Source organism: Fringilla coelebs (genome assembly GCF_963513975.1).
Source record: "Fringilla coelebs genome assembly, chromosome: 20".
In the NCBI taxonomy this organism is placed as follows: domain Eukaryota; kingdom Metazoa; phylum Chordata; class Aves; order Passeriformes; family Fringillidae; genus Fringilla; species Fringilla coelebs.
In genome coordinates, this window is record NC_140046.1 from 5,086,819 (window position 1) to 5,105,057 (window position 18,239).

The window sequence follows — 18,239 nt, forward strand, 5'->3', positions numbered from 1 at the left end:
GGGGCCTTCTATCTATGAAAAATTAAGGGTTTTTTCCATCTGGAGCTGACAGAATAATCTTTGCTGTGTGGAGACACACCAGGATTCTTATTCTTGGGGCCTAAGGGCCACTGCCCCCTTGCAGTTTTAAAGGAATAGTGTGGCAAAAGCAGCTTTAATGAAGATTGATGTTACAAATGTTGCCCCCCATGGGATTCTGATCCTGATTTTCTGTCCTTCAGCCCTTGACAGCACCTGCACACCTTGGCCTTTCACTGAATTAGTGCTCTCACACCACGACACATAAAAACAGCTCTTCTGAACCTTTTGTAGACTCCCACAGGAGATTCTTGCTGGCATTCATTTGTGTAACTTTGTGTTCACTGATATTTCTAAGAATATACAAACAGCTTTTTATCTTCCCAAACATCCCATCCAAACAATCCCCAGACTCTTCCCTGTCACTTGTGCAGGTAGAATTGAGAGCAGGAGCTACAAAACCTCAACATTCCTCACAAGTTATTTTTGAAATGAGAATATACGTTTCCCCCCACCCCTTGACTCATTTAATTACAGAAAGTCATCTTCTTTCAAAAAAAGCCATATTTTATTGTTTGATAAGTTACCTTAGTTAGCTTGGTTTGTCTTACTTCTGTAGTGCTCTGTGTAATTATTTTCATACTAACGTGGCCAATTAAAAATGGCCATACCCTCTCTACTTTTAATTATTACATGCAAGTACTCCAAGAACTGATTGAGAATGACTGAGTCAAAGTTTTGGCTATACTTTTATTTACTTCACGTACTATGAACATATACATTACATGCTACAAAAAAATAAAAAAGGACTTTAACTGTCAAGAAAGTGGATAGTGTTATAATACAATGGCACATGTTCATATTTTTCTTCAAACAGGTTTGGTTAGAATCCTTCCCCAAAACCATTAACAAAAAGGAAGTGTTTTACTCTTAAAGATGATTAGAAATCTTTGCATTATTAACAAATACAATTCAAACAGATTAACAAGATTTAACCAGGTCATATATTAGTAAAAAGGCAGGGGCTTACCAAAATGAAATATAGATTAAAAAACCATAGCAGCCAGTTGTACTTTTTAGTGTGATATAACGTGTAAATGCACCAGAAGAACACAGTGTAATTGAGCATTCTGCTTTCATGGTGTATTTCTAGAAATGATTATTCTAGTTCTAACACCTGCCTATGCACAAGAGACCAAAACCACAGCCAAGGAAGAGACAAAAGATTGTGACCAACATTCTGAGCAATGATTTTTTTGCACGCATTGGGGAGAAGGGAGGGAACAAATAGAAGAGGATAAACAAAGGCCACAAAAGGATTTCCTCTACATGTTCATGGACATGGGTTCTACCTATTTGCCTTGAAGAGCCTGACAAGTTGAAATGTCTATTTTGTCCAAATTCATACTCCTTTCTATCACCTATGAAACAAAATCACATTTCAGCTTAGAACTGAAGAGTGGAAAACAGTTGCATTAATGTATCAGTCAGCTAAAAAAGCTGCTTGACAAGAACTTGGGATTCTAGTGTAACAGCAGCTATTAAGACTCCTCTAGTTTCCTTATTTTGCTCTTTCAAAGTGTACAAATATTCACAATTTATACAGTCTTAACAAAACCACATCTACAAAGTTTGCAGGGTACTTGCTAGTTAATTCAATTAATGTCTTTTGTATTAAAAAGGCGAGGTTTGCATAATAAAACTTCCAGAAAAATGATCTTTTGGTATCTGAATTCCTGATTGGAAAGGTACAAATATATGGGCTTTCATTGACTGCAGTTGGCAAAAATACTTCAGAACAGTGTCACTCTAAGGACACACTGTTTATTATATTTCTTTTGCAATACCTGAAGAAAAACATAAGCATATATGGGCAACTGAAAAACTCAGTATTAAGTCTGTTATTTAGAGTGCAGCTATTGAACAAACCCCCCTGAACAGTTACAGTGAATATCAGGATCAGAGGAAAACCACAAATCAGCCTTAAAGAACCTGATGAGTTACAGAACCTAGAGTTAGTTTCACAATTTTTTTTCCCCTCAAAGTAAATTTTGTATTAAGCTAGAAGAGCTCCCACAATCACTGGCACGCCACCCTAACCAGAATAGCAATCCAAGGTAGAACAGAGCTGCAATTCCTTGTTTCCATTCTTACCCCACTGTCCCTGCTGTCAGTTTTTGATATTAATCCTCAGTAGTGCTCATGAGACTGGTGATGGACAAGTGTGATTAACATTAGTCCACAGAATTAATGAGTGCCCATAACCTGAACATTACTCAGACTTGCTGATGGATTAATTTTGAAGTAAAACAACTAGTACTTAAATAGAACAGAAATACTATAATTTCCAGCATGTTACAGAGTTCTGAGGTAAAGTGTTACCAGTATTGTTGTAGGGTCGGTGCCTTGCAGCAAAGGCCTTTGCAGCACATGCAACCCATGAGCCTTGGGGTCACACAGGTCCGAAGTAACCAAACCCAACAGGTTCAGTTTGATACTATTTAGAAAAACCCTTCTGCATGGATTATACTGTAGTCAAAGTTACAAAATTTAGTTTGGTCACCAGAGTGCTGTGCTTGGAAAACAACCCAGGGTACAGGCAAGGGAGAGTTACTTCAGTGTTTAATTTCAGTTTACAAAACTTACTAAATCCATTCTGATTTATATTAGAGAAAACCAGATAATTAGAAGAACAGACTAAAAAACAGCCATCAAGCAGTGCATAATACTGCCTACTGCACTGATTTTCATCATGAGCTAGGAAGCCATATTTACTCTATTATGCCTTTTGAGAATCAATCCAGAAGCACACAATTATTTTCCATTAGTTTATTAAAAATAAAATCCTCATGAGTTCACTATCAAATATTTTACAGATGGGAATTAAACCAGAAGAGTCCCCAGACTGTCTTTAAAATAAAACTAATATTTGGTTTGTCAGTTCACCGTGCTTGACACTGATTTGTACTGTAACAGTATTGTACAATATTGAAGAATTCTAGAAAAATTAAACTAGCCCTACACAATTTAATTTTATTGGAAAGCAGTGTCAATATTTTAGTATATTTAGTGAATCAAACACTGCTTTAAAGCTACGTATTAAAGTGCTATGCACATATTTTTCAGCACTGATATGGAGGTTTACACTTCCATAAGCCTTGTATTTGTGGATAAAAGGAGATACTGTGTGTTAATAAAAATCTTAAATTAAAATCAGCTGCTATGTTTGAAGCATCAACAGTACTGTAGAAATCAATCTAGTGTCCACAAGCTTCTAGAATTCTGAGGTTGATTGGATCTGTCATTTACCATGAAAATGGTAAGGATCTGTAAATCATAAGGCTGTGCCCAACGGGTCCTGCATCAGTCTGTGCTGTGCACAGCTAACTGACCATGCAGAGCACTGCAGAGCCTTTCCAGGACAGAGAACCCAGGATGGAAAAAAACACGGAGAGAGCTCCAGGATAAATTTGTGAAATTTCTATCAAGGTATTGAATTGTCTACGGTTGATCTTCACTGCCTGAGGAAGAAGCAACATTAGCAACGGGCCCGGAGAGCGCTATAAATGTTCTCTGAACATGTACAGCACTGCCTTCTCCAGCTGCTGCTGCTGGCAAGGTCCAGGCTGCCGTGCACGTGGACATAAGCAGGCATTACAACCTATAATCATGGCCTAGTTCTGCCACTGGACACACGAGTTAGCTACTGTCGTACCCTGAATTACATGACCCTTGCTTAAGGAGTGGTGGTGTCGAGTCCCAGGGGTTTGCAGGTTATCAGAATGCTTATCCAAGCAATACCGCTTGCAGCGTCGGTCTGAGCTTAGTCTTGATGGCATCTGCAATAAAAACAAGTTGAGATTGTTCCCATCTGTAAGAGCAACTGTTGAGCCACACTCAGCTGAAGTCCTCGTCAGGATTCTGTTGATCCAGCAGACGGACGTGTGTGAATGGAAAGTGACCACGTCTGCCATTACATTCTCCTTCCCACTGACCACTCATGTTAATCTTTGTGACCTTTACCAGCTCACCGACCTGTGGGGTAAGAAATACACACGTTACAAACCAGAAACACGGCAGGATGAGCTACCCCCCCTCCCTGGTGTGCTGTCACCCATGTACACCAGATACACATCTATTAAAACCAGCTTTTAGTCCTGAGTGTCTGACACAGCAGCCTGCCCCCAGTGCCATTCACTCCAAGAAAGTATATAAAGAAATGTACCTACATCAGGTGAGAACTACCTGAACTGAAAAGTCAGCAATTCAAAACCAATCTTTCCAAGTGCTCCTGGGTCCTGTCATCAGGTGCTATCCTGCTAAATGTGCCTTGCTGGGCTGACAGAGGCCTGCACACTGCTGGGATTCCATCCAGAGCCTCATAAAGCAAGGAAGACTTGCACCTGGACCAAGTGGACACTAATCTGCAAGCTCAACTGCTCCTTAGTTTTGGAATCCCACTTTTCAAGTTCTGGAAAGTGGAGGATCTCTCTCTCTTCAACAATTATAACAAGTGTGTAAGAAGTGCCATAAGGCTGTTCTGTTCTTGCTCTGGACATCCACAGTCAGCCACTACCAAAGGCAAAGCCAGATGGCATTTCAGGCTTTCCCAGCATGGATTTTTCAGAGAAATAAATCCCACTGAATCACAGAATTGCTTAGGTTGGAAAAGATCTTCAGGGTCATCGAGTCCAACCATTAACTCAGCACTGCCAAGTCCAGCACTCATGGGAATAGTAAAGACAACAGATGCCTCTCCAACTTGCCCAGGAACATATCTCCTATTCTAACCTCCACCCTAATATTGCCAGCACCAATTCCAAAGGCATCATCTATCATGCCCCTGTGACACAGGGACAAACTGCACGGCAGGCACTTCCCCAGGGCTGTGCAGGTAGTTCAAATCAGGACACAAGTCTAGGTCTGATCAGTCCCCAACTCTGTTTCATATTTAAGGGTATGTAATTAAGTGGCACTTACACAACCCGAGGAAGCACAATTTACATTGTAAAGACACTCACTGGAGAGTTAATGAATGCACCACTGAAAAGCTGTCTACCCATTCTACCCCTCTGCAGAATTTTATCAATAATCTGATTTACAAGTAACATACAACGGTTTTTACAATTCTTCCCACATCACAGATGGAGGATGCTTTTGGGATAGATAGACTCTATTTTCTTTCACTAATACTGTAAATAAACTCTGAAGGTGTGGCCAAAGGCCTCGCTGCATTTCATCTAGAAATTCACTGAATATAGAGTTATAGTTTACACAGATGCTCATCACTGTGTTCCAAATCCATCCAAAACACAACCTCATTATTTGCACTTTCCAGGCAGCCAACAAAGAACAAGGAAAACAATTTCAGATGCTACCAATCTCCATTAACTTTACATTTTTAATCACTTCAAATCTTTTACCAGAACAGCTTTTAACAGTTCATAAATTCCACCCCTTTCATGGACATTTAATTAAGCTTCCCATACCTCTCATGATTACTTATCTGGTAATGAGAGGCCTATTGGGACTCTTGCTGTAGCTTTATTTTTGCCTTTTGTAGTTGTTAGTATAGACATTTTAATGAATCATATTTTGAAGAAAATCCTCTTATGTATTAGCTACAGGCAAAAAGGAAGCCTTCCTCCAGTTCTGAATGCAAGCTTCAGCTCTTTAGGAATTTAATAATGCAGTTTGTATAATTTTGCTACTGCTAATAACCACTGGGGGGTTGTACCAACAAAAATACTCTGCTGACCAAAATAATACATCAGCTATAATTTAACAAGGATAAGATTCAATGTGACAATTCTAGAAGTGGAAAATCTGATTTCCTAATCACAGCCATTACCAAAACAATGTCCCAGATAAATTCAAACTGCTTCAGACCTGGATATAATCTACAGATCAGCCCTCACCAGAACAGTATTTAACCTCCACCGCACTGGGAAGGGAAAAGCGCCACTTGCACTGGTTTACTGTCTTAAGACTGTTGGGCTGTGCTCTATCACACACTAATTAGTGTTCATTAGGGTTTATCTTGGATGCCTTACAATGAACTCACCTGCAAAAGGTGGGTTCAACAGAGCAATGACAGAGTTACAGTATGGGATGCTTGTGAAACATCCTCACTCCCCAAGCATCCTGTAGCTGGTTTTTGGTTTCCAGGGGTGTTTCAGGGTCACTGCAGCCAAGGGACACTCAATTATGAATTCCCCTTACTATACAAAGCTACACTTGAAAGCTGCTTTTCAGTAAATGTTAAATGAGAAGAGACCTCTGAGATCAAATATTCCTTTTTTGCTAGTAATTTCATTTAGCAGACACACTGATACAGTTTTTACTCTCATTTCATTTATATATATATAAACCTTCTCATTCATTCTTACATATCTATCTTTACATCTGTCAAAGCAGGACTACCTTAAGCAAGCATGGACCATTTCATAAATGCTGCCTTAATAAAATGACTCCATTAGATCCTAACTGAAAGATCTTTCTAGATCTGTTCAAACCTCTGCCTAGCAAGCTATATTTCAACCACTCTCCTGATGACAATATAGAGAACCCTTGAAAAATTACTTTTTATTACAAGTGCTGAAGTTTTAAAACCTTTAGGCTAGGAGTGGATGCTGTCTCTGAGTTCTCCTCACTTTCAGCATTGATTTCTGGCAACATCAGTCCATAGTGCATCATCCCACCAAGCACAGCACCTCAGGAACAACACTGTACCCTGCTAGAAAGCCAGGTTTGTCTCAGTCTTCATCAGAAGCTTTAAAACTAAATATACCCCATATGCTTCAAAGCAAAACTGAAGGTTCAAGTGAAGACTTCTGTATGCTGTGGTTTTATTCCAAGTACTCCTCTTTGGTGAGGTCAATCTGGCAGAGTTCTGCTACTGTTACAAAGAAAAAGAATAAATCCATCGATCTCAGAGTCATTCACCACACAGATCTTCCCTTTTCTTCCTCTATTTTCTCTTAAAATAGATTGAAAACTCCTTGCATAGGTCCAGTTACATGCAAAATAAATGTTAACTTCTGCTGAATCTTTTCTCCATAATAGAGCACAGACTTTATTAGAACATCATCTGCTCTGATCCTCCTTCCCTGAACTCTTCAAAAGCATGTCAGGCTTAAAATAACAGAACAGCACAAATATTCTGTTTGCAGTTTGGGCAAAAACTGTTTGATGTTAAGAATCTATTTTTCTAAGAGAAGCAGTGGGATCCACCCCCTCCCAAGAATATAGCCAGATTTAAGGATAAGAATTTTCATTTGGAAAGAATCCCACTTGCTGTATTTATAAAGAGGTCTGGGCAAAAATGGCCTGATAAGATTTACATAATGCTCTCTACTATGTTATCTAAGAAAGAGATCTCTAAATAAACAGAGAAGGAACACCATGAAGTGAAAGGGAATGTGGAGAAAGGAGACAACAAGAGACAGCACTTTGATAGACAGGATGAAGAAAACTTGGATCAAATGAAGTGCATATTGCTTTTTTTCCTGTACAGACATTGAAAGCAACTCAGTAACATTGTGATTGGAAGTGATAAAAGCTGCAAAGCTTTGAAGGCCACTGGAAGCAGTGATAAATGGCTCACTTTTTAAAAGTGAGGCATTTGCAATATTACATACAGACTGAAGAACCACAACTGCTATTGCATTTCTTAAATGGAGAGCAAGACAGGAATATAACACCCTAACCAAGAGGGCCAAGGTGCCAACTGATAAATATTTAAGTAGTTTTAAGATGCCCACAAAGGCCATTTATGGACACCAGAAATCTCCTGTGGTCAGCTCAGCCAAGCTGAGCTGACACTTCTCAGCTGCCTCTCCTAAATCCTTCAGCTACTCAGCCTTTCCCATCAGTTAGTAAAAGACTCTAGAGCCATAAGGTAGCTCAGAAAAGAGAGGTGTTACCCACAAAACTGCTCTTCCTACAGCACAGCACTCTTGCCAGGTCATGTGAGTTTTGGTGAAGAGGATTGAACTAACCTAAGATCAGCCCTGGCACCCACAAGCTGCTCTCCAGCGTGGAAAGCATTTCCTTTCACTCTAAGTTGCTTATGGCCTGGATTAGCAGCATTTCCTCACTCTCCCTATTTCACTCCATGCTCCCAAATCCTGCACTGGGCAGCAATGTGGGGTTCTTTAGTGGAATAAAGTATGAAGTTAAGGCTTAAGAGAATGCAAAATTCAGAAAGAAAACCAAAAGGTTTTGCTAAATATGCCACAACAGTATCCAGAGGCTCAAAACCAATCTAACATCTGGTAATTACAACAGCCTGCATTCAGGAATGTTCCCAAGCTCCAGGAGGTAACTGGGTGGAAAGGGTGAGAAAAAGAGAGAAAGAGACAGCATCTTAACCTTTATGAGAGTTTCAAGGGTAAAAATCCTCACATTTCCCCAAAATCTGGTGAGCTTACATAGATTTCCCTACCTGCTTCTCAACCCAAAGATATTCAGCCCTATAACAGAATGTGTAGCAACTCAGAGTTTATCTCCTGCCTACATGGGAGAGATTTCACATCTGTCAGGCTGTACATCAGTTACCCACCTGCAGCATGTGCTGCATCTCCCACTTCTGCACCAGACACACACCTACAGCTGCCAGATCACTGAAGTCCTGGAGTGCCTTTTGTGCTATGCACAATTACACAAAGTATTTGAGAGTGCAGAGGAGATGCTCTGACTCAGCACAGAAACTGTTTTTTCCCCAAGTACTTAAAATGTTATATAAACAGGAAGTCAATTAGGTATCAGGAAATTCCAGAGCCTCTAGGTCAAAGAAAGCCGAGATTAAAGGATACAATTTACATATCCTAAGGCAAAGGTCTGCCACAGGGAATACCTTAGTCTCAATTTCCTCAAATGTAACTTGGGGGAGAACTATCTGATGTGGAGAGATAGAGCACTCCAGTCACCTTTTTAAGAGTAAAAAAGGCAAACCAAAAAGGGCCTGTGCAATTACTTGATCCTGTCAGGAAGTGAATCAACCTGGGGAAAACAGTGCTTTACTACAAACCCTGCTCCATCAATCACTGCAGATTTATACCAGACCTAACAAACTGTGGTGTGAACTGTAAAATGCTCCTGCCTCAAACCTAAACCCAAAGTAATCTGCTTGAGGTGATGCTACAATTCTATGTGTGATCATCATCTCAGTCCAGGTAATTTCAATGTGTACCAATGTTTCCACTGATTGCTTTAAAACTGCTGACACATTGGGGAGAAAAAAAATACCCAACACAACACAAACAAACAAACAACCCAGCACACCTTGTACAGATTGTGGTGAGGCACACAACAGCAAACACATACAATTTATGAGCTACTCCCTCTCCCTCCCCCCAAAATAAACATTTCAGAACTGAAAAGATGGATGGGGAAACACTTATGTTAGTGATGGTTGACAACAGACACAATACTGGTTCAGTAACCTAATAATAATCAACAATAATCTAATTTACAAGTGACTCGAGTCACTCATTTTATCCATAACTTATTAATGATGACATAAAACCAGTATTACAAAGCTTTTCCCTTTCTCATTCCTCCAAAACTACCACGTGAGCGAAAGGGAAATCCCTTGAACAGATCTCTTCCTTCTAATTTTGCCCATTATGTACCTCCAAAGCCAAGGCTGTCTTGTCGTAGGCATTAGGGACTCGCTTCTGGATAACCCGGGCATAAATAGGGCCATTCTGAAGGTTAGGGAGCGGAGTGTTGATGCTGGGCTGGGCATAGGGCCCTGGCTCCGGCCCACCCAGTGGTTGTGGGTGGGAACTATCCTGGTTACCTCCAATCAGAGTGGGGACTGAAGCAGAGGAAGGTCTATACTTCTCGACGTAAGGAACGGGAATCATTCCCCTCTTCCCTTCGCTGTCTTCTGCGTTCCACCACTGCTCTTCAGGCTTATCCCGGATTCTCAGGATGTCTCCTTTCTTAAAGGGGAGGTCTTCCTCATCATTGCCATTAAAGTCAAAGAGGGCTCGCACATACTCGGCCTCCTCCTGCCTGAGGATAACCCCGCTATTCTGCCTCGAGCGCGAAACGGGTTCTATCAAGGTTGTAGTGTCCAAATAGTGAATTTTGTAGAATTCCAGTAAAGATGGCAAAGAATCAAACTCTTGGTCACCTATTCGAAACCTGGTGGGATTCGACCCTGAAAAGAGAAGGCAACATGTCAAGGAGAGAAATAAAACTATAAATCAAACATTTGAGAAGACAAATACATTTAAACAGAAATATTTCAACTCCAAATTGGATCACCTTCACATCATATTCAGCTTTTCTGAGCATTTTCAATCAAAGGCATCACTCTCATGATCATGAGTACCAGTTTTTTTTTTTAAATATTTTGTCAAGGAAGGAAAAGAAATTCTTTGGCACCTCCAAACTTCCCAAATTATGATTAAAATATCTTTGTTTCTTTCAGTATTATATGGACCCAACAGATGAAAATGTTCAGTACATTAGGGTTTCTCAGGAGCCTGTACAATTTTCCTGTTTTATACTCTAAATATAGGAAGTAAATTTTGGTACCATTCCAAGGAAATTGTTTTTTTTTTAACTTTCTTCTGCTGTTCAGATCTATTTCCAAAGAACAACACTGCAGTAGTGGTTATTTACCTGTTGCAACACCTTGAGTTTAAAGGCATGGACACTACAGAAAACTGCTTTGCACGGCAGCAAACAAGTGATGTCAATGAGCAAATAAAGTTATTTTTCATTTTGATGAAAGGTACCACTAAAGAAAATTATCTCCATTCTATGCAATGCAAAGCAACATCATATATTTTCATAACAGGTATGACTCAGCCTTTTAATCTCAAGTCTTGTAGCTTCTTTGCCACATTTGTCAGAGGGAGCCTAAGCTATAAATCCAAACCTCAGATACACTGGAATACAGATGATGTTCACATCCAAACCATTATAGGCATCACTACAAGTGCAGAATATCCATTTCCAACCTGTGTGCTGTGCTTTTTTTTTTCCATTTTATGTTCTTCAGGCTCAGCTGGGGAAAAACACACACATGATGTTCTATTTCCACCATGCCCCATGCCATCAGTTATGGGAAGAACTGGGAAGGCTGGGGGAAGGGAGTGCAGATGAAAAGATTTATACTTTAATGAGTAACTCTTTTAGCAAGACAGAGATGCTTACTTTGCAAGTCTGTTTTCTCTGTAGGGAATATCTAACAGTCCCAAGCCTTAGCTCTGGAGTACAAAGCTAGCAGAATCTTTCAAGCTGTCACTGATCCAAAACTCCCTGCAAAGTAGCACTGTCAGCATGGAAAGCTAATGTTACAACAAGTTCTTTCAGGAGAGCAGAAAGGGGTTCTAACAGAGAAAAGGGCAGATTCAATAAGACCAACACCCGAGAAATGAGTTCTGAAGTATCCTGAAGGAACAGGAGCATTAGTGGAGCTGGTTAAAGGAAATTCGAAGGAGCAGAACTAAGTCATTGGAAAAAGCATGTTTGCATGCTTTAACAGCCCTGAAAGGCTCTCAAAAGAAATGAATACAAACACAGCGAGCCAAAACCCAAAAGCAATAGCCTTGAAAAACTGAAAAAAAACCCCTCAAACTGGCATCACCAGAGATAAAGGAAGTTAATGTAATTATCAGTGAGAAAAGCGAGCCCAGCATGGGAAGAGAATTAAGAATCCATCATATTCTCCCACAGTGTAGTGCTGAGAGGATGCAAAACCCCTCAACGTTTGTTGCTGAGATGCAACTTTAGAGCTCCAGACTTGGCCAGAACCCTGGAATTTCATCCCAGTGGCACTGTCAGCTCTGTGGGCTCACAGGACATGAATTCTGGCTGGACAGGCAGCATGCCTGCACCACTTCAAAGCAGCTCAGTGGAAAACAGGATCTGGGAATGCTGCACTTCCACTAGAGCTAGAAGTGAGGAACACATCAGGTCTCAGACCAACCTGGTGACAGAAACATGTGCAAATATCTAGCACTATTTTAGCTTTAAGGATCAAGGCTTGACATTTGAGCAAAAGGAAAAAGTCGTGGGAACTTTAGGAGCAGGGCAGCAAAGCTCTTTGCAACCCATATGGAGAAGACTGAGTCTCAGGGAAGTTCACTGACATGGAACTTATTTCACATGACAGAAACAGAGATCCTGAAACACCAATTTACCTCAGTGAAACCTGCTACAGGCTGACTCAGCCAGGGGGCAGAGCTCTGTCAGCAACGTGGGATTCACTGAAAAATCTTCACAGGTCACAGGAAATGAGCAGTGCATCAGTAACATTCATCAACCTGGTCAATCTTCAATCTTCACCAGGATGAAAAAGGCATTTTGAAGTGTCTTTTATTTTTCCTTTGGAATAGGTTTACCCTCTTGAATTAATGCACAACAGCCTGAGGGACCTGCCAAGTGTACCTGAATACAAGTTGGACTTTAAGAAGAAAAGTCCTCTGGAACATTATGTACAGAGAAGGAGTGACAGAAATCACTGTACTGTATCATGGAAAATCAGATCATAAGAGGTGTTTTGTACAGCTGAACAATAGCCAGAGGACACAGAACCTCCAAATTTGGGATCAGAAAGATCAAGGCACTCCTTGAAGGGACAGAAAGAAAAGCATCAGAAAGGAGAGATGCTACCCTCCCAAAGACCACACTGCCAGAAAACCACATGTATTTCTGATGCTTTTCTTTTAAAAAATGTAAGGCAGCTACAGATGATCTAGAACAAGAAATCCATAAACTTAATCTAAATTAATAATCAATTAATATCAAGGCAGCAATCTCATAATCATCTGGAGAACTTAAACAGAAAATGTCTAAAATTTAGGATTTAGCTAAAACAGGCATAAAAAGGACAACAAAGTTCAAAGTCACAGGTGGTAAAATGCAGATTGGAAGTAAAATACAACTCCACCTTCCCAAGCAAGTGGAAAACTTTCCATCAGTTTAAATTTTTTGTGGATCCTCTTCTTCAACTACAATGAACCAAATGATGTTCACGTGCAGTAGGGAAATTATTCCAGTCCCTACAGGCTCCTGATTTTTGTCATTCCCTGGTATAATGAAATTCAAAGATTAACAGATTTCAGAGGAATTCTTCAGCCTCTTGTTTGAACTGTGACACTGCTCATACCTGCAGGCCAATGGAATAATTGAGGCAAGATCTAACAAAGAAAAAATTACAGCAACAAGGTGAGTGGGGTTTTTTGGTGAGTAAGAGCAGTTTTCCCTCCTGATCCTGGGATTTCTCTTGAAGGCACAAGCCTGAGCAGCACAGTGTGCACATCTTCTGAGGGCTCCCAGGAAGAGCACAAGCATGGAAAGGTGAGTCCTTTGTCACTTCCTGTAAAAATTGGGATACTTGAGTATTGGAAATTCTCTTTCTGGCACAGCTGGAGAAGAAGAGCTGCTCAGGGAGCACCTCCACCATCAGCACTGCTCAGCTGAGCAAGATTAACTTTTTTGAATGAGAAGCACAAAGGGCTGAGTATCTTCTTTCTTTCTGACTCCATCTTATGAACATAACTCCAGCAATCTCAGGACGCCACAAAAGGTGAGGAAAGAGTTAAAATCCAAAGGGTCCCACAATTGAAGAACATTTCAAACCTGGCTCATATCAGTTCTCTGTTCATGATGCACATTCCCTCCTGTCACAACCCTCTGACACTCTGCAGCCTTTGTGTCAGTCTGGGAAAAAGTGCTTGTGTATGTTTTAAATATTGTCCAGATCCTGGGGAATCAGGACTATAAACCACCCAATATTCTGCTGGTTGGGGAGGTGGTGAAACCACAGAGCAGCTTCTTACTTTCTCAGACATCTCAGGGGGTTTGCATTTCTCTCTTCACTCCAATTGTTAGTGTCAATAGGGAATTTTCTCTTTATTCCCAAGCTCTGGAAACCTTTTCCTTCACAGAAATACAGGTCTTTATTTTTGCATGTAGTTTATTCTGTAAGGGTGGCTCCCTTTCCCAATCCAGAGTGTGCTTAGGGCCAGAAAAGATGTTCTTATCACACAGAGCACCAGTAAGACAGCCCAGTGATGTAAGCCACTTCCTCCTGGAGCATATGGGAACTGGGCTCTGAAGGCACCACATTCCAGCCCTTGTGCTTCCCCCACCCCACAGGGACACCTTCTTTCCTTGTTCTCAAGTACCTTCCTACTCATGCTGAGCAGAACAAATAAACCCCATGAACACCCTATAAAAACATAAAACTCTATTGAGTGGAAGAGCTCTGAGCACACCAGGAAAACATTCACTGAGGAGTTACACTCATTTCTGATCACTGCAGTCATCATTTACAGATCAGAGGATAAAAGCAGATGTCTAATAAAGGCACTTCCTAAAGTTACAACTAGTTTGCATTTAAATATATTTTGATCCCAATATAAAAATGAAAATAAAACCAAAACCCAAGCATCAGAGTTAAACCACTCTGCTCACACATGCCTAAAGCCATTTCACCCAGGACTGAGGGTGGGTATCATTCTGTAAGGATTCTGGCTCCAGGAAGTTCAATTCAATTCAGAACTGTGTTCTTAAAACTCATAAATGGGAAAACATCCATTTCTGCATTTTATCTGTTATATTTGCCAACTTTAAACAGACACATTTAATAACATTATAAGGCTTCTGTCTTTATAATGCTGCACTCAACAGAGAGCATTTCTATTTTTAGTATTTCAGGCATTTTTAGTGCATATCACACATTTTTGCCCCAAGCCCCGATGTCAAATCATAAACACATGATATATTTAATACTTCCTCTGCTGTCCATCACCATACTAATGCCTGCATGGAGCACTTTGTCTTGTTTGGGATTTCTTTAGCCATTACTGTGATACTTCATCACAAATTATCCCTTTCCACTGAAAACAGAATGTTTTTCTTTCCCATAATTCAGTGATTTATCCTATTTTTTAACATCCTTGAAACATTCCAGGAAGACATAAAAAATTCTGTTCAATTCTTTTTAATTTGTTATGTTGAAAAATCACCTGCAAGAAGTTAGAAACTGCAGCATCAAAAGGTCAATTTAACAAAGAGTTTGCGAGTTTACTTTATACTTCAAAAATCAAAGAAGGTATCGTGTGTTTGTGACATTGTGGTTTTTAGGGAAGCCAGAGCTCCCCATCTCATTCATTCTGTGCTGATGCTTCCTATTCCTGAGAGCAGCCAGGAATTTCACAGACACTGAGCCCAACACAAATCAACCAAAGAACCCAACCTGGAATAATCACATTTCCCAGAGAAACCTGTGCATTGGCTAAACAATAAATTGCTAAAAGAATTGTACCATACTAAAATACAGTAATTTTGTTTTTCCTAATGTTTTAACTTGGCCACAGTGAACAAGCAGAACAATTTGCAAACATTTAACTCTTTTTACTGCATTAGCTTCCCTACTCAAACACAGAATATCTTCAATCTTCTACTGTTGGCACCTCCCTTCCACTGCAGAACAACCTCCCACTTATTTTTTTCTGAAAGAGCACCTTAATTACACTTGAAGTATAATTCAATATATACCTCCCCAGCACCTTCTTTGGTTGGAGTGTGAAGACAGCAGTATCAGCATGGAGGCATGATTTAATTAAAATTACTAAAATCAGCGTGGGAGTGTCTGTAGTGCAGGAGTGATGCATCACCCGTCCCCAGAAACTCCAGGGGACAAATAAAAAGGAGACCAACCAAAACATAATTATACTTTTTCAGATATATTAAGCCTACTGTGGCACCAGCTTACATAGCTACTCTTTTAAAACAGAAGAGAATTACAAGGTACTTCATGATTTTAACCAAAGCCAGCCCACAGAATGCCACAAAATATCACTGAGCTTAGGATGTCACACAAGAAAAAAGTCAGGATGGCTGTACTGAAGTGATGCCACTGTTTTCCCAGAGATGAGTTGCTCCCCAAAAAACAACTGTCCAGAAGGGACAGACACTTGTGACCCAGTGTTTTTTACTGTCTCGAAAATCCAATTAGGTCAGATTCACAACAAAGCATCCTGGTGACTGACTCTGCTCTACACAACACCAGCCCTCCTTGTCAGCAATCACAGCACCAAACCTCTGCCTGTACACACATGGAACAACAGGAACCCACCACATTCTGACCCCCCTCAGCAGCAATAAATTCCACTTCCAGCTGAATTCAGCCGCCTTTAACTTCTACCCGTGGAGCTCTGTAACCTGAGTGCACTGTGCAGCTCCAGGAGGTTCCTGCCATAAACAGGATGAGTTTAGACTTTCCCCATTTTTCCAATCTGAAATGCTTCTTCTGTATGACAGTGCAAACCTACTGGCACTAATCCTGTTTTCTCTCAGATTATCTCCTTAGTCAAACACTCTGTGCAGAGACTGAAGAATAAAACAAGTCTTGTTATATCTTTCCACCACTGGTCTCCTATTCCACCCACAGACCTGCACCAGAGTGTCTCTGTCTACTTTCTGCCAAATAAGTTCACCAAATCTCTTACTACACAGGTTTACTATAATTAAAAATTATCTAGTAGCTCCTTGCAGAGATGTCAATCACACATCCACATCATTTGCAAGGATTAATAGCCAAACTCGAGCAGTTCCAGCACCAACTTCCCTAATTCCCACAGCAAGGACACCAGTGCCTTTGCACTGCACGTTCTGACACATCCAAGAGTTCTGCACTGCTGGGGTTTACTTGGAACAGCAAAAATTCTGCTTCTCCCTCTGGCACAATCAGCACCTTCTGCACTTGCAGTGTTACACTTCAGCGTGTTGTTTTCATTATTACATGTTCAGCTGATGAGAAATAATATCAAACTTCTCCTTTCAAGGGGAAAGAAACTGAACTTCACATCTGATTTCAAGAAACCATTGCCTTTACATCCTGAAGAGTTCCCACCACTCAAACTCGAACTCAGCCTCCCTGATAACGCCAAACTGCCTTGTCACAAGTCAGACTTTGGGGATGACACTTCCACAGAACCACCTCCTGACTGAGATGACACGGAAAATCTATGAATTATCTCTAAGGGGGTTAGGAAAACAAAGAGGTGCGAGGCTGGAGCCGCGGGATGCCCAACTCCAGGACGCTGAATTTCATGTGGCACAGGACGGCAGGTGCGGACAGTCGGCTCTGCTCGGGCAGCGGCCCCAGCTCCGAACACGGCTTGATTCCACCACAAAGCGCTCCACGCCTGCGAACGCCGCCCGGGCGCCCAGCGGAGCCGCCCCGGCTGCCCTGCCCGGGGCTGCGGGCACCGCCGGCCCTGGGGGTCACTCACCCGGGGCCCCGGGGCCCTCGCCGCCGGCCCGCCGGGCTCCCGCCGGCCCCAGGCTGTTGACGATGTAGTGCGAGACGCGGGAGCTCTCGGACACCGACAGCACGAAGTCGCCGGGGATGGTGCTCGAGTCGCGCACCAGGAAGGTGCCGTGGCGCTGCCCCTGCAGCAGCGATACGGCCTCGACGCGGCTCAGCCGGCCCCAGTACCAGCTCGCCCGGTCCTCGGAGTCGAACTGCCCGGCCATGGGGGCCGCGCTCCTCCCCCGCCCGCGGCCGCCGCCGCCCGCGGAGCCGCTCAAAATGGCGGCCCCGGCCCTGACCTCACCTACCGGACGTGACCGCACGCGGGAGCCGTGACGTCATCTCCCCGCGCGGGCGGGGCGGGGGTTCGGTCTGAGGGCGGGCTGGGAGGGGAGGCGGGCACGCGCTGTGGGGATCGGGAACGGCCGGTGAATCCCGGCATCGATCGGGCTGGGAAACACCGCCGGAATCGTCGAGTCCGACCCGGGACCGAACACCGCCTTCTTAGCTAGATCCGAGTGCCGCGTCCGGTCGTTTCTTGAACACCTCCAAGCGCGGTGACTCCGCCGCATCCCTGGGCAGCCCGTCCCAATGTCTCATGATCTTTTTGGGATGAAGTTCCTCCTGATGTCCAGCCTTAACCTCCCCTGACACAGCCTGAGGCCGTTTCCCCTCGTCTTGTCCGTTGTTTCCTGGGAGCAGAGCCCGATCCCCACCCGGCTCCAGCTTTCTTTCCAGCAGTTGTGGAGGGCCAGAAGGTTCCTCCTCCTTTTCTCCAGGCTCAGCGCTCCTGGCTCCCTCAGCCTCTCTTGGTGCTTAGGATCCTCCCCCAGCTCTGTTCCTTTCTCTGGTCATGCTCCAGCCCCTCGATGTCCTTCCTGAATTGAGGGTTCCAGAACTGGACACAGTGCTTCAATGTGGCCTTACCAGTGTC

At 42.3% G+C, this 18,239-nt stretch overlaps 1 protein-coding gene across 2 annotated transcripts; it reads right to left on the bottom strand.

Annotated features, from left to right (window-relative positions):
* Positions 1-697: 697 nt before the first annotated feature.
* CRK (CRK proto-oncogene, adaptor protein) lies at positions 698-17,600 on the bottom strand. Of its 2 annotated transcripts, none has more exons than XM_084218929.1 (3): positions 17,286-17,600; positions 9,654-10,189; positions 698-4,053 (listed from the first exon to the last, which is right to left on the bottom strand). In XM_084218929.1, exons 1-3 carry the CDS (start codon positions 17,527-17,529, stop codon positions 3,916-3,918), a joined length of 918 nt encoding a protein of 305 aa, XP_084075055.1. In that variant the 5' UTR covers positions 17,530-17,600; the 3' UTR covers positions 698-3,915. The 2 variants fall into 2 exon arrangements, with proteins under 2 accessions (XP_084075055.1, XP_084075056.1); XM_084218930.1 differs by having other exon boundaries at positions 3,962-4,053; positions 9,824-10,189.
* Between the last annotated feature and the right edge of the window lie 639 nt (positions 17,601-18,239).